The sequence below is a fragment of the Pipistrellus hanaki genome (genome assembly GCF_964339955.1).
Source record: "Pipistrellus hanaki genome assembly, chromosome: 7".
Taxonomy (NCBI): Eukaryota; Metazoa; Chordata; class Mammalia; order Chiroptera; family Vespertilionidae; genus Pipistrellus; species Pipistrellus hanaki.
Window position 1 is genome coordinate 70,849,985 of NC_140509.1, and position 17,967 is coordinate 70,867,951.

Sequence of the window (17,967 nt, forward strand, 5' to 3'; positions counted from 1 at the left end):
GCCAGAAATCCAAAATCAGCTTCACTGAGCAAAAGCCAAGGTGTCAGCAGGGCTGGTTCCTTGTTGAGGCTCTGCAGGAGAGAATCCCTTTTTTACAACTAGACCTTTGCTCCTTATATTTATTGGCTCATGGCTCCTCCCTCCATTTTCAGGACCAGGATCTTAGCATCATCCATTCTTTCTCTACGTTGGCCACATTATCTTCTCTGTTGTCAGATCTCCTGCTTCCTAATTATAAGGATACTGTTATTTCATTGAGCCCACCTGAATAATCCAGGATGATCTCCCCTATCTCAGGACCCTTAATTTAGAGTTGGGAGTTCATTTTGCCACATAAGTAGCATTCACAGGTTCCAAATTGTGGACTTGGGGCATTTTTAGAGGCCTTCCTTCATGCTACCACGGGGAATATACTTGGGGTTGAGATGGGGACAAGGTGAAGACTGGAAAGTTCTTTGATGACACTTTCAGATAGTAATATCACATATACTGCATATGTTGAATGCTCACTATATGACATCCTGGGCATTCTCCTGGACCTTCTAGGAGCATCAACTCATTTAATGTATATCAGCTGAGGAGTGAGATTGGCACTCCATTGCAACACACCAGTGGTCTTGCCTCAGTAGTTCTCAGCACCTCTGATGGGTCAGTGCCCAAGACCTATGACCAGATTAAAGTAGGAGTCTGGTGCAAATTCTGATCCTCTGGCTCCTACATCCATGAGTCTAACCATTTACTCTACCATAGCTTCTGCCCTTCATTTAAAAAGGAGACTGCTGCGCCAAAGCCGGTTTGGCTCAGTGGTAGAGCGTCGGTCTGCGGACTGAAGGGTCCCAGGTTCGATTCCGGTCAAGGGCATGTACATTGGTTGCGGGCACATCCCCGGTAGGGGGTGTGCAAGAGGCAGCTGGCCGATGTTTCTCTCTCGACTTTTCTAGCTCTCTATCTCTTTCCTTTCCTCTCTGTAAAAAATCAATAAAATATATTAAAAAAAAAAAAAAAAAAAAAGGAGACTGCTGCAGAGATAGTGATAGGCAAAGAGATCTTAATCTCAGGGCACCAAGAACCCTTTACCCTTAGAGGTAGCACTTTATAGTTTATGTTCTTACTCATCTAATTTCATGGTTGAAGAATCTAAAGGCTTGAAATTAAGAAATTAATTGAAATGGAATAAATTAAAATTGGGAGATTACGTGATTTACTCAAGGCTTCACAGTGGAGGTGGTAAAGCCATTGGGGCATATTGTGCTCTTCTCACCAACTGTAGACTCAGAACACTCACTCGGCTCTGCCACTTCTCAATGGCACACCTCATGTTATGGGCTGAATTGTATCCTCACAAAAGCCTATGTTGAAGTCTTAACCCCTGTACCTCAGAATGCAATATATTTGGAGATAGGTAGGGCCTTTAAAAATGGTGATTAAGGTGAAGAGAGGCCTAGAGGATGAGACCGTAATCTAATATGACTGGTGTCCTCATAAGAAGGAAGGAAACACCAGAGATACTGATGCACAAAGGCAAGGCTGTGTGAGAACTCAGAAGACTCCCATCCAAAAGCCTAAGGAGAAACCAAACACCTTAACTTTAGACTTCTAGTCTGCAGATCTGTAAGAGAATAAATTCCTATTGTTGAAGCCACCATCAGCCTGTGTTATTTTGTTATGGCAGCCCTAACAAACCAACACAGCCCAAGATAGCCACAGCCTTAGAAACTCTTTGGCCTGGCAGAAGTCAGCTCATGATTCAGATTCCTTCTTTCCCACAAGAAGAAATGGGTTTCTGAACAATTTTCACTATTTATAAAAGCCTAAGGGAAATGCACAAAATAGTCTAATTAAAATTCTAATACTGTAACATTAATGATTTCATATTCATCTAAAGCTTTATTTATAGCATGTTTCTTTAAAATGAGGTTATCATTTACTAAACTTGATTTGTTTGGTAAATGAAGGACTCTGGTTTGTTGATGGAGAGAGATTGAACAGGAATCACAGCTTTAAGCCCCAATTCTTTCATTTGGATCCTCCAAGACCCATGCTGTTTAATCCTCTTCAAATTCTTAAAGCTCTTTCAGGGGTGAACTGAGCAAATTATATGGCTTTAGTCATTTGTCACATCAGGGGTGTTGAGAGCCATTGTTTTGAAATCTGTATCACTGACATTTGCTAGATAATATATACCTGGTTATTTTTATGAGAGTTGATGAAATTTTAAGTGAAAATGATCCTAAGTGTTTTAGTCAGGATTCTCCAGAGAAACTGAACTGATATATATTGATAGGAAGAGAATAAATAGATAGATGACAGATAGACAGACAGACAGACAGATAGATAGATAATTATTATAAGAGATTGGCTCATGTGATTATGGAGGCCAAGAGGTTCCAAAACTGCCATCTGAAAGCTGGAAGCCTAGGAAAGCAGGTATATAATTCCAGTCCAAACCTGAAAGTCTAAGAACCAGGTGAGTCAATGGTGTGCACCCAAGTCCAAGGGTAGGAGTATATGGATGTCCCAAGTCATATGCACAAATTTGCCCTTTGTTCTATTCAGTCCCTCAACAGATTATATGATGTTGACCTAAATAGGTAAGGACAATCTTCTTTACTCATTAGCTGATTCAAATGCTAGTCTCTTCCAGAAACATGCCTCGAAATGTGGGCATTCCCTTAGCTCAGTCAAGATGACACATGAAATTAACCATCACACCAAGGGAACAAAATATGAAAATAGCCTAATTAAATAGGTGAATGGAATTAGGCTCTCTAACAGGCAAAATCAAAAAGCCACAGCAACCAATACATGTACAAGAGTATCAACAACCTGCTAAAGAATATGTCTGAAAATTTGAAAAACAGTACTTTAAACAGAAATTTATTTTATTTTAAAAATTATAGCAAATATGAAGAACACAAATTTCTATTAAGAACAGAAGTTTATTAAATGTTTTATAGTAAAATATCGAGCCTAGTTTATTGCAATGCACAGGTTTGATGTTCTAACAAGTTAACACTGTACCTCAAGTTAATGATGAAACTGCAGGAACCTGCAAAGGTATCTTCCTTTTCTTCTTCCACAACTGCAGTACTGATTGATATTCAGAAATGTTTAGGCATTGGGGAAGACCTGTCAAGCTTCCTGAGTATTCCATTAAACAGTTCTTAAAATTATATATTACTTTAATGGAAAACATGAAAATTTTCTGGTGGGAACAACCATTTTAATATTTATTATCTTCGATAACTGAGAACCACAATTCCCAAAATGTATTATACCACAAGAAAGTCTTTGGAGTCAGCATAAGGCTTTCCAGCACAAGATAAATTTCAAGGCAATTTATCAAGGACTGAATTTTCTTAAACCACCAAGCTAGCTATATGTGAAGATAAAAATAAATGTCAAGGTAAAGCGGATTGTTTTCCAAATAATAGGATCTAAAAAATATTGGGGGGACATAAGGATGTGAGAATGAGTGGATACTGGATGATAATAGAGATGATTAGTAAAAGGTACTGAGACTAGTTAGTATTAACTAGCATATATTTTCATTCATTAGTCAATATTTTCTTCATGTATATTATTATTTTAAGGTAGCATTACTAAACACTTAATTGGTCCATTCATTTTTCAAGTCGGTTGCAAAGAAATTTCAATACTGGATGTCTAAAGTTACAGCTATTAACATTTTCATTATCTACCACTAAAAACTATCTCACATTCTCAGCCATGGCTCTTGAATACATGATTTCTTGATAAAATATCACTAAAATAGAACTGATGTTGAAAAATTACCGACCTACCAACTTAACCAATTTATATCAATTAGCTCATATAGAATTAAAACAATTCATATCACTTGGCTCTCACAGAAGCCAGATCTTTTTCCTTTTAAACAGTCTAATCAATTCTACATAAAAGCAATTATTCAGAATAGCACACCTAAGATTTGCATTCCTACTCATTTACAAGTATATATTGAGGCTTGGGCCTGAATTTGGTACTTCTAGTCCACACTTTGGTTCCCTACCCTTTCCAAAGTGGACCCTTTATTTTATGAATATGACCATCAACAAGAACATGAAAGTAAAGAAAATAAACTTTAATTCAGATCATGCTTTCAAAGGAATGAAAAAAAAAAATAAAATCATCTATGATAATATAGAGTACTCCAATCTTAGTAACCCAAACATGTAACTATCTCCATTACAGAATTAAGCAGCCAGGTCAAATACACTACGAACCATTTGATTAAAAATGCTTAAAAACCAATGCTTTAACAAGGAAACACTGATGAAAATAGTTTTAAAATATACAGCCTTGTAAAATTATATGTTTTTTTAACATTAAAACCTTGTTTCAGAAGTCCCCCGCTTTAGGTTGTTACTCAAAAACTCATCATGTTCAAAACTCAAATTATTGTGAGATCTTGAGATCATAAGCAGCTTCTCCTTATTGGTAAAGTCTTTTTTGATTGCCGTTGGGGGCACAAGCAACCTTTCCATTGGGTCCTCTTTGTTCTCCAGTTTCACATATCCTTTGCTGTTGCTTCGATCCAACCGAGGCCAACTTGGATGTTTCCGTTGTTCTGCCTGAACAGTTAGGGTGGAGCGACCTCGGTCTAAGTCTAAGGATTTTGAATGTGATGAGAGCACATGCAAAGATGTGTTGGACCCAAACTGTCTTCTGGCAGCCCCAGGAGACAAGAGCTGCCCAGCCCCAGGTCCAAGGGCCACAGAGGACTTGTACTGACTAGACAATGATTCCCCAACGGAATTATTCCGAGGGAGCATCATGCTGACTGGCTGGAAGGACTCATTGGTGTTAGGCAAAGGGACCACAAGGGAATCCATAGACAAATTCCTCGACCTACTATTGAGGGTCTCCGCATCCTCGGTGATGTTATCTATACTGGGCTCATCAATCACACAATTATTAAGTTTGATCACAGGCAATGTAAAAGCACTGATGGATGAGGACACAATGGACTTGGTCTCACATTTCTTAGGGCCACCGGTCTTATCATCAGTTGTCTTGGAAGGAGATGGGTACAGGCCAAAGACAGAGACAGAGCTGTCGGAGAGCAAAGGCGGCATAAGATGCCCCAAACTCTTTTCATTTAGCACAAGCTCATCCTCTTCAACAGAGCTGTCCATCCGAAAACTGCTCCTAAAACCCGAGAAAGAGGAAATGGTGTTCGCTGCCAGTCTCGAGGCACAGGAGCTCCCATTCTGTTTTACTTCCATGTCTCCTATCAGACCTGTGTAGATGCCATTCATATGCTTTTGCTCCTTGATTCTTAGCGTGTGGATGTCGATGACTGTGGAGTAGATGTCCCTCATGTGTATGATTTTGGTTTCTTTGTCACGGTTCTCGTGAAGGATGGCATTAGCACAAATGAAAATGAAAATGCCGATCCCCATTGTGAAAGGGCCAAGCATCTTCATCTTGTCAGAATGTAAATGCTGCTCGAAGAAGCGAACCACCACGCCACTCTGGTTCCGAATGACCTGAGTGGTGTTTGTGGACAGTGTTGTCTCAGCGTCGATGAAATGTTCTTTTTGGGGCCAATACCCAAGGACCGCCATTGCAATTCCAACTATGGAGATAAGCACTCCTAAAATGAGGAAAAAACCAGAGGGGGAATAAAGCCGGATTTTGCCTCGAACAACCACAACATCGGCCCTTGGCCGACGCCTGACTGGTTTCTTCTCTTGGGCAGCGGGCGACGGGCTGAGGCTGACATGATGCTGTGATCTGGCAGAGTCTTGCCTTTTCAAGGCGGCCAGGCCGGTTATCACTCCACCAGTGGCTATCATAGCTCCGTCTTTTATTCTGAAAGGAAGGGGAAAAGATAATTAGCTCAACATGTGCAGGGGTATGCTCATCAATTCAACCATTGTTTGCATATTTTTGTTGCTTCATATAATGAAATGGGCAGGAGAATAGCTTTTTAATTGGCATAATTTGGGTAGAAGTTTTATTATTGACTAAAGTAAAATCCTGGAGATTTCCTTTTTTGGCTAAATTAGTGTTTTTATTATTAATGAAGTGTAAGCTCAAGGTATAGTTTGCTTCAGTAATTTTACCACTTATCATATAAAATAGTCCCCTGGCGATCATCATACCCTGGTAAGTCTCTCTCTCTCTCACACACACACTATCCTCATTATCTGTGTTATTTTACAGAAATGGAAAAATCCTGAATATTTAATAAAACAAACCCTAGACTTAAAAAAAAAAATATGTCCTATTCTTGTGAAAGTCACCAAAGAACTCCTAAACTCCAACATTTGATTTCTCAATTCTCATCTTCCTTACTTCTCTCTTTCCATGAATATTACTGACCCCTCCTTTCTTGAAACTCTTGTCCAGGTTTTTATCTTCCTAAGTCTTCTGGCTCTTCCCTGACCTCACTATTCCAATTTTGGATCATCTCCCCTCATCTAAAAGTAGACCACCATCCCCTAAGGGCCTGGTCCTTGGCCATCTTCTCTTTATACTCTCCCTTGGCATTCATATCTGCTCCTACACCTTCTACCATTTCCTCTATGCTAATGATTCCCAAGTCCCTATTTCAAACCATAGCCTGGGTTTCAGTTCCACATTTCCAACTTCCCAGTGGGGAACACATACACATGCATGCACCACTAGCAAAGCTGAACTCACTTCCTACCAGCACTACTTAACTTTTTTAATGGTGTCATTTCTTTTTTTTTTTAATAAATCTTAATTGTTCAGATTATTACATATGTTCCTCTCCCCCCTCCTCCTTAGCTCCCCTCCACCTGATTCCCAACCCCACCCCAAGCCCTTACCCCCACCACTGTATTCATTCACAGGTGTAAGATTTTTGTCCAATCTCTTCCCACACCCCTCAAACCCCTTTCCCCTGTGAATTGTTAGTCCAATCCCTTTCTATGTCCCTGATTCTATTATATTCATAATGGTGTCAGTTCTCAGGCTTGACTCCGCATAGTCATTTTTAACTCATCCCTTTCTTCTTCCTCTCATCTTCCAATCAGGTTCTAAGTTCTAGGAATTTTCGCTACATAATCTCTCTCCATTCTGCCCCTCCATTTGAACCTACTCTTCCCAGCCCAGAGCAACTCTTACCAACTCTTACTAGACCATAATAATAACCTCCCAGCTTCTCTTCCAAACTCCAACTGCTCTTCCTCCACCATCAAGCTCACACACTGAAGGCAGATTAATTACCCTGAAACACAGCTCTGAAGTTGTTGAAAGAGTGGAATAATGGATAAAATAAATATTCTCCACCACCTACCCAAGTTTAATCTGGAATTTCAAACCCATGGAATTTAGCTTTATCTCCAGCCTGCACCCTTTCATTTTCATAAAACTAAAACCCAACCATACTCCATATTATACTGTTTCTGAGACTTTGTTAATAATGTTTCTCAATCATCTATAATTTCTTCCCACTTCCCCCAACATATATTGGCATCTGGCTGGTCATCAAAGCTCTTCTTTCCACTTCCTTTATAAAGCCTTCTCTGAATGATTTAGCAAATCCCACGTGAGCTCTCATTCCTAAGAGCATTTCAGCAAGTTTTCTATGGCACTCACTGTATTATAATGTCAGTTCTTGCATGTCTTGTGGTCAAACATCTAATCTAATTCACTTTTTTATCACCAGAAACATTCACTGTAGTACCTTGTGCATAGCCAGTGTTCAAAAGCTATTTGCTAAAATGCCCAATAAGAGAATAATTCTTCCCCTGAGATTTGCTGAATGGTCATAATATGAGTATACTATAATAAATTTCCTAGTTAAAGAAACACACACACATAAAATTAAAACCAAAACAAACAGCAACATTTTGCGACTTGGTAAAATATTTGTCATTATTTGCAATGAATAGTACTCAGGCTGCCAATCTGGCAAGTAGGATATGGAGGATATTTTAAGAGCCACACGATCTCTGGCAAATTTCTGAGAGGGTTTCTTCACAGCAACAAATCTTGTCTTGCAAAATCAAGCTATCCTTTTGAATTTTTATTTATGATTTCTGTTGTGTTTAAATAACAGCATTGTGGATGATATCTACAGTTTTAGATAGCCGAACAAGCTGGTTAGTAAATCCAGCCTGCATTGGAATTATAACTAGGATTAAAATAGATTAATGTTTGAATACCAAACTATATTGTAACCCATAGCTCTAGTCTATTAAATTTATCAAAGTATAAATATTACAGTTTAAAAGTTCTCCCAAACCTTGGCTAAAACAAAACTTTGTGTCAGTTTATGTTTTCTTAAAACAGTTATAAATGTTAGAATAAAATTTAGTTACTTCAATATGACAGGATAAGGATTTACTCTGAAATCCTTCAGAGTAGAATGAAAACAAGGGCAAAAGGCTTTCATCTGGTTTAAAAACAACCACCATGAATTATTCCATACAGATTCTTAATCCTCCTCCACTTGTTAAAACATTTTCTGCAGGCTCCATTTCAGAGGCTGACTGAGGAAAGGGGGCTGAGAAAGAAAAATGTATGTATTCTGAAAGATAGATGGGAATAGTAAGGTGGAAAAGAGTGATGAGGGACTGAGTTCCTTTGTGAGCAAGCAAAGCAGGTTAGAGCAGACATGACAAAGTAGCAAGGGCAGTTTAAGAGGATAAACATTCATTAAAAATGAAAGGAGAGAAGATGCCTGGAGAAGTTAAGAAATAAAGGATCAAATTGGGGAAAATCAAAGCACCACACAGCTTCTTCAGCCAGTCTACCCTGGCCAGGTCTGGGCAGGGGTACCCCACTCCTAGGATTAGGGGCGAAGGGGGGGGGGGGCTTGTCCTCTTAATTCCACTGGAGACAACTGAACACTAAGTGAACCTCTATTGTGATTCGGGCCCAGCCCTGAGGGGAAAGCTAAGGTGTGCAAACTCAGTCACCGCTTCAAAGAGCTAGTACATTTACCTAAAACAGAATGAACTAACCCCTAGAATGAGGAGGATCTTTGCAACAGCTTTAGGCTGACAAAAGCATTAACACTTAACAATCAAGTGAATAGCATTTCAGGGAAGGAAGAGAGAAAGAATAGCTGGATACCAGACCTCTGACCTGCCTTTAGCACACAGCTCAGCCCTAAGAGAGGAAACCAGGTAAGGCTAGAAAGGAAAGGAGGGCCAGGTCTTGGAAATTAGGAAGTGGCACTAAGCCGGATGTTGGGCAATATTTAACGCTGGTGGGTTTTGTGCAACTTGAAGCCCTGTGGCATTCCACTAGAGACCTAGGTGGACATTGTTAACTTGTGTAGATTAATAAAAACTGATGTCTGCAAATGCAATAGATATAGGGCTCAAAATGTTTCCTGGCCCAAAGAATATAATAATCAGCAACTATCTTCTCTAGGAGATCATTTGACTAATTATAAACCTAATTAGATGATCAGCCACATCTGGTTTCCATATTTTCAATATTCTTAGGATTTTATCAAAGGTCAAATCCGTGGTCAGCAAATTGTGGCTCTCGAGTCACGTGCAGCTTTTTGGCCCCTTGAGTGTGGCTCTTCCACAAAATACCATGGCCTGGACGAGTCTATTTTGAAGAAGTGGTATTAGAAGAAGTTTAAGTTTTAAAAAATTTGGCTCCCAAAAGAAATTTCAATCGTTGTACTGTTGATATTTGGCTCTGTCGACTAATGAGTTTGCCTACCACTGGGCCAAATTAGTAGATAGGCATATATTCTTCTATAGACAACCAACAAAAATTCGTTTGAATTAACTCTTGGCTACATATTTATTATCCTATTTTCCATTCCCAGTGTTCACAAAACAGCCACAATTTTGCTACCGAGATTATCAGCTTAAAATTTGCACAATAGCCCCGCCAGTGTGCTCAGTAGTTGAGCCCAACCTATGAACCAGGAGGTCACTGTTCAATTCCTGATCAGGGCACATGCCCGGGGTTGCAGGTTTGGTGCCCAGAAGGGGATGTGCAGGAGGCAACTAATCAGTGATTCTCTCTCATCATTATTAATGTTTCTATCTTCGTCTCACAAATCAATAAAAATGTTTTAATAATTTTCACAACTTCTTCACTGTTCAAAACTAGGGTCCTGCAGGGCTATCTACAGACCTTCGCCATCTTACCCATTCATCTCAGGTCTCAGATCTTATCAGCAGGATTTCAATCTTCTTCGTTACCTTTCTCAGTGCAGATGTGAACTCATGCACTCATTCAAGCACTCTATTACATTCGACTCGCCTACCCTGGGCTCATCTTCCCTCTGGACCATGTTTATTCTACCCCTTTTGGCCAAAAGCTCTGTCCTTGACAGAAGATATCTTCCCTGTGTGTCACGTGTTAACACTACTCCATCCCGTCTAATCATCAGGCTCAGTCTCTCCTATTCTTGCTTTGGTAACTATTTTTAAAGCCTTATTGTTGTTGTCCTTTACCCTTCTTACAAGCTTAAGGACATTCTGGAATTTGCTTTTCTTGGCACTAATTTATACCGGTTTTTAGTATTCACACACTCACTGGAGTTGATTCCTGAACTTGTAGACCTTCTGATCACACTGCGAGCCTACTATAAATCAGACATGGTTCCAGATGCACTCACACACTAACAGCTGAGTTGATAAGTAAATAGGCCTACATAATTGAGGGACTTTTCAAATTTTTGAAGGAGACATTCCTTTTAGCCAAGACATTCCTTTTAGCCAACTAGAGACCAGGATGTTGTCTAAGTTCCAACAATGAATTAGCAGGAAGAACAGGATTGGTATTCATAATTTCAGGCTCCCAGTGCAATGTTCATTTTTGGTGAAATCTTTCTGTTGTTTTTATATGCTATCCCAATGCCTTGCAGAGTGCCTGGAATGTAATAAATTCTCAACAAGTTTGTTGACTGTGCACTGGCTTAAATATCATTGAAATGTGTTAAGACACTAGGGACACTGATTTCAAGGAGTCTGGAGTCCAAAGGGAAAGCAAAGTGCACGTTCATAATGAAATGAACTGATTCTAGGATGGCGTCATGGGAACACTGAAGAATGTTCTTCCACACTATCTGGAGGCTTCCACGAAGCAGCAGTAGTCATCAAAGGCTTAGTACATCAGTAGGAGTTTGCCATGCCAACAGACTCTAACTCATCGTTGTCCCTAATTCTTCCACTGGGCTCCTTGCCCCATGGTTTCTCTTTATCTTTTCACCTGAAGTGTGCCAATTATTTTAAATATACTTAGTAACAATGTCTTACGTGTTGGACTTTTTTTTTTTTAATATATTTTATTGACTTTGTACAGAGAGGAAGGGAGAGAGATAGAGAGTTAGAAACATTGATGAGAGAGAGTCATCGATCAGCTGCCTCTTGCACACCCACTACTGGGGATATGCCCGCAACCAAGGTACATGCCCTTGACAGGAATCAAACCCGGGACCTTTCAGTCCCCAAGCCGACGCTCTATCCATTGAGCCAAACCGGTTTCGGCTGGATTTTTTATTCTTATCTCAAAGATTAAAAATTCTCCAGAATTGTAAGGCTATCTACCAAATGGAAGTAGAAATGAATCCATGCCTTTACGACCAAACAACAACATTATATAAAACTCCCATGTGGAATTCACAAATGTGACAGATGGAAATATTTTCTGTTCAAGCCAGAACAGTTTTAGGACTTTCTTCCCAATAGAGACATTTTAAACTTTCAGAATAGGATTTCTAGTCTATATCTTTACCAGAGTTCAAAGAGAAAATGCCTATGGTGACTAACATTTCAATCATATTAAATTTTAAAAGATAGAATAGAAATCACTTTTTAATGTGTAGCATAATGGTTTTGCACACGGATATTGGAATCAGAGAAACAGAAGACACATTCTTGCTTCATCATTTGATAACCATGCAATCTTAGCCAAGTTGTCTTAAACTCCTTAGCTAAGTTCTTCCATCTGTAGGATGGCAAAACACTTTTTAATACAAGTGCATCCCAGCTTATTGGAGCCTCAGTTTCTTCATCTATAAAATGAGGACAGTAATAGTACCTATGGGTTGTTATAAAGCAAAGGAAATAATGAATGCACATCACAGTTTAACATTTGGGAACTAAGGTCTATATTGAGTGGGAAGAGACATGGGTGGTTGACCAGCCTACCTGCTGGTCAAACTCCTGGTTGAAGGGACAATTTTCATATTAGCCTTTTATTATATAGAATATACAGTGAGTGGCCAGATTATTATGTATTCAGAGATCATAATAATCTAGCCACTCAGTGACATTAGCTATGTCTGATTTTAAGGTCTTTTTAAGGACAAAATTAAAAATTATGTAATATATATAAAATGTTGACAGTGTTGATTATACTAAGGTCTCAATAACTTAGCTAATATTATTAAACTCTTCATTGCTCACTATTAACTCTTTCATTGCTCAGCTAGGTAAACTAAAACTATATTTTAACATATTAAATTAAATTTTAATGATGGCTCACTGCATATGGAAAGGAAATGATTGAAAATTTGTCCTGGGGTTTTTAGAGTCAAAAACTATCTGAGTGGAATCTGTGCATTTTAGTGGAAGAGCATGAATAATTAGACGGTTGCAAAGAAGAGTTTACATAAGAGAGAGACAGGTGGGGAATATCTTATAGAAAGAATAAAGCCTGCCTTTCTTTTTAATTCATTCTATTTCTTTCGATTTGAAGACTTGCAACAACAACAAAAAAAATAATAGCAATAATAAAAGCAGGGCAGGAAAACCCAAACCAGTTCGTCTGATGATTTTACTCATCTTAATGATGCCATTGAACCAAATGCATGAATAATCTGAACAATTCTGCAAGCTCCATTCTGTTTCCATAGGGACATTTGGGCATAAAACAGACTGAAGACAAAGAGGAATGTGAGGGCTGGGGATATAAGGACTAGAGAAGATGCCATAAGGGTGAAATAAAGTGAAAATGCACAGAATGGTAATTTTGTGACAAAAAGGTTAAGCTGTGATTTAATGTGCACTCTGAAGGCCTTTGCTGGTCTGTCTTGGAGGGGATGGTTGCTTAATATTCAGTATAGAACCACATTCGCATGAATGCTGGAATTAAAGGGAAGTATAGAATTTTTTTAATAATTAGCAGAATATCTTAAGTCATTAAATATAAAGCATTGCTTATGGTCAAGTGCATCCTGAATGTGCAGAAAATGCCAGGAGTAGAGACTGCACTTCTATGTGCTCTTGGTTACTGATGACTAAAACCTGTAACCCTGACAAACCATAAAATATGGGCCCAACCCAATTATGAGCTACGTAACAATGGCATGGAACAATTGCTCTCCAGTGACTAAAGTCTATAAAGTCCACAGAGCACAAAAGTCTCCAGGAGGCCAAATAACGGATCCATAATGAGCTATTAGAGAAAACCCTGCTGAGACCCAGTGGGAGCCATTTCCCACAGAAACATAAGAAATTAGAAGCCTATTTTCCCCCAACATAGAGTTATGCTTCCTGCCCTGTACCCCAATTCTTCAAATTGGACAAGCTTTTACAATGACTGTCACACTCCCTTTACACTGCATTTCCTGACAGGAAGTCAACTTGAAATTGGTGTAAGGAAGCTACCCCTAAGGAAGTCACATATTTACTAAATGCAGGAAATTGGCTGAGCTTTCCCTGGGTAGAGAGCTGGAGTATTTAAAATCACAAATTGGACTTTTCATACACATCCCTCCCCTGCTGAACATACACAGGAACTTCGCTTAGAGCAGTGGTTCTCAACCTTTCTAATGCCGCGATCCTTTAATACAGTTCCTCATGTTGTGGTGACCCCCAACCATAAAATTATGTTTGTTGCTACTTCATAACTGTAATTTTGCTAGTGTTATGAATCGTAATGTAAATATCTGTGTTTTTGGATGGTCTTAGGCTCTATAGCAGCGGTTCTCAACCTGTGGGTTGCGACCCACAGGTTAAGGACCGCTAACAGGGTTGCCTAAGACCATCGGAAAACACGGATATTTACATTATGATTCATAACAGTAGCAAAATCCCACACTGGAGATTGAGCCTGCATGCCACGCATATGCCCTGACCGAGAATCGAACTGTGACCTCCTGGTGGGGCATGCAGGAGGCAGCCTAACCATGATTCTCTCTCATAGTTGATGTTTCTCTCTCTCCCTCTTCCTTCCTCTCTGAAATAAAAAAATATTTTTTAAAAAAGAGAAATTGAGACTTGAATAGGTTCTAACCTTCTTTCCAGTGATTGTAAATGCCCAGAAAATACAAATATACTGTTGACAGTCATGTAGGAGAACGGGGAAAGATTGAGGGCAATAGTAAGTTTCAATTCCTGCTACTCTACTTTCTATCAAACATCTTGTATCAGTCTATTGGTTTTGCATGTTACCCAGCTGTGCCAACACTGTTAAGGATGCAAAGGATATTTCTTCTCTACTGCAAGTAAGGAATCATCTAGCAGAGCAAAAACACCATTTAACTTAATGATGAGCTGTGTTATATTTTAATCCATAGTAACATACATCAATTTTATCTTAAAAGTTTTCCAAAGATGGTAGTTCAAAGCTACCATTAGCATTTTTTAAAACATTAAAATATAGTTCAAACTACATCATTTCCACTGGAGCATTTTACTTTTATTTTTTCCTAGAAGTAAAATCTGAGAAGTACACATTTTTAAAAATTAATTTTATTTTTCCCATCACCATTTATCCTCCTCTATGCCTATGAACATTTTATGTTGCCTATGAATTCTGGAATTTGATTTTTTTAAATCTTGTTAGTAATTTTATTGGGATCATGTCAAATCTGTACATAAACACTTGAGAACTGACATTATTACGCCACTACAGCATTTTAGCTAAAAATTTTTATTTTATGTCCGTTTTTAAAAACAAGATCTTTTCATTTCTTGTTACTTTTTGTTTCGTGGGTATTTTCTCACTGGGTTTATATTGTGTATTCTTATACTATCATTTCTACCTTTAAGTGGTTGTGGTTTGAATGATTATTGTGCATTAATTTTGTACTACGTTACTTTACTGATCAATTTTTTAAAAAAATTTTTTCAGTTCACTCTCTTAGGTGTTCTTGAAACACAACTGTATCATCCAGATATAATAATATTCCCTTCCCCAATTTTAAACCTGCAATTGCTATTTTCCAATCGTTTCATCTAACACCTGGAGAGCAAATGTGAACAAGTAAGCAACCCAGACATCCCTGCCTCTCTCCTAATATAACTGGCACGCCTATGGTTTCACCACTGAAGAAGGACCAATCAATGCTGTTGTACTTAGGGTTTTAGCTAGAATTCCAGGAGACAAAATTAATTGATTCAGAGTTGCTTCTGGAGAGGAAGACCAAGAAAGGAGAGGAAGGAGCAGGTGAAGGGCAAAGGGCAGAAAAGAAGAGGAAAAGGTGGAGGATACAGAGGAGAAACATGTATAGGGGGAGAATAGAATGGGTTACTATTGCAAACGCTAACTATTGCAAACGCTAACTATCTGAAATGACGACTAACACCTACATATTTTCTATACAGTCCTTACTTGTTTCCATCTCCTCTTTTAGAAGCATGTATCTAAGGACAGGAATTCTCTCCTGGGATTGCTGGGACTACTGAATCATCTAAATACCAAATCCTGACTCTATGTTACCTGAAAAGGAAGATTTGAGAATAGTAAACTGCACAGGGAAGTATAAAAAAGACAGGGAAGAATGCTGAGCAGTAAAAATGGTTTCAAGGGAGGCCTAAATTAGCAGAGGAAAACCCTAATGCATGTGAACACTTTCCACTAGAGGAGGGTATTTTGGGGTCATGCCTGAGATATTTTTAGCTTCAAATACCTGTTATGCTTTATTATGGTTTGCTTCACTGGTTATTTCCTGTGAGAGATCACAACCCAAAAGAAAAATGGACCAAAGACGTTAATAGCCAATTTATAGAAGAAAAATACAACTGTCCAGTTAACAAATGAAAAGAGTAATACTCAATAGTATACAATGAAATGCAAAATAAAGCAATTTCAAAAGTAAAAATATAACTTCAATTACTAATTGACAAAAAAAATGGGATTGATTATGCCCATTACTAGTGAGGTATAAGGAAATAAACTCTAATAAGCTGTCAATGAGAGGATGAAATGGTACTTTTTAAACGTTAATTTGGGAATGACTTTTACAAGTTTAAATGCCCATCCCCCTCCATCTCACTTCTGTGAACCAGCCTTTCAAAAGACTATGCATACATGAAAGTACACATTTCATGTTCCAGTCAAAGCAATAACTTGGGACTAGCTTAAATGTACATCAATAGAAGGTTGGTTAAATCAGTTATGCAATGGAATAAGACATACATATTTAAAAGGATTAATGTATGACAAGAAGGAAAATTTTTCACATATTTTTTAGCTTTTAGAAGAGAAATCAAGAGTAAGGTCCTGTTTATGCCAAACATACAGAACATGTGTTTGAATACATACTGGAGGGATATAGTAGGCAACATCCTTTGTTTAAATTTTCTTTTCTTTTTTTTTTTTTAACATATTTTATTGATTTTTTACAGAGAGGAAGAGAGAGGGATAGAGAGTTAGAAACATTGACGAGAAAGAAACACTGATCACCTGCCTCTTGCCTACTGGGAATGTGCCTGCAAATAAGGTACACGTCCTTGACCAGAATCCAACCTGGGACCTTTCAGTCTACAGGCCAACGCTCTATCCACTGAGCCAAACCGATTTCAGCGAAAGGTAACATCCTTATTAACAGAGCTTACACTTAAAGAGTGACATGGTGGGTTACAGGTAACAACATTCACTCTTTACATGTAACCTCACTATTCACCTTTTTGCAAGGAGCATGCACTGCTTTATTTTATTTCCACTCTGTAACTCTAATTGAATACAGGGCAGAGAAAAAGATGTTAAAGTTTGGAAAATTAGAGTAAAAGGCAGACCAACTTGATACAGGTTTGGGTAATTAGATGGGCTGGCTCATTAAAAAAAAAAAAACACAAGAAAATAGCAAATGGCTAAAATTGCTAACTAAACTAAGTCAGAAATTCAGGAAAGAGACTTACTTAGATCATAATCTTAAAGCACAGGCAACAATTCTGCCTACCTGAGCAATACCTGCATCTACTGGGTGCAAGGTAATATACAGGATGAATTAAGAATTGCCAAAACCTGTTTGGCTCAGTGGATAGAGCGTCAGCCTGCAGACTGAAAGGTCCTGGGTTCAATTCCGGTCAAGGGCATGTACCTTGGCTGCAGGCACATCCCCAGTAGGGGGTGTGCAGGAGGCAGTTGATTGATGTTTCTAACTCTCTATCGCTCTTCCTCTCTGTAAAAAAGTCAATAAAATACATTTTTTTTAAAAGAATTGGTATCTGAAACAAACAAACAAACAAACAAAAAAAAAAAAAAAAGCCCGGCCAGTATTGCTCAATGGTTGAGCATCAACCTATGAACTAGGAGGTCATTGTTCAATTCCTGGTCAGGGCATATGCCCGGGTTGTGGACTTAATCCCCAGTATGGGGTATGCAGGAGGTACAGATCAATGATTCTCTCTTCTCATGAAAGTTTCTCTCTCCCTCTCTCCTTTTCCCTTCCTCTCTGAAATCAATAAAAATATATTTTTTATTTGCTTTATTAAGGTATTACATATGTGTCCTTAGCTGCTATGCATATAAGGGTACATACATTCTTTCTGATTGGTGTTTTGGGTTTTTTAGGATATATTCCAGAAGTGGGATCACTGGGACAAATGGAAGTTCCATATTTAATTTTTTGAGGAAATCTCTAAGTCTTAATTGATGGAGACATTGGTCGCTATCATAGCCTCCCCCACCCAGCCCTGCCTGCTCCATCCACGATTTCTGATAGTAATTCCTTCTCATAAAATGTTCTTTTAAGCAGAACATAGTTCAGGGCTATGTTCTGCTTAAAAGGTCAGTTTAGGATTTGTTCAGACTTCAGTAAAATAA

The 17,967-nt window shown here is 38.5% G+C and overlaps 1 protein-coding gene across 5 annotated transcripts in view; it reads right to left on the reverse strand.

Annotated features, from left to right (window-relative positions):
* Nucleotides 1–2,919: 2,919 nt before the first annotated feature.
* Nucleotides 2,920–17,967, reverse strand: part of TMEM200A (transmembrane protein 200A) — a 57,451-nt gene continuing 42,403 nt past the window's right edge. For all 5 annotated transcript variants that reach the window (XM_084889646.1, XM_084889643.1, XM_084889647.1 and 2 more), the window contains one exon: nucleotides 2,920–5,835. In XM_084889646.1, coding sequence (XP_084745772.1) covers nucleotides 4,347–5,819 — 1,473 coding nt within the window. In that variant the 5' untranslated portion in view covers nucleotides 5,820–5,835 and the 3' untranslated portion in view covers nucleotides 2,920–4,346. The remainder of the gene's footprint in view (nucleotides 5,836–17,967) is intronic.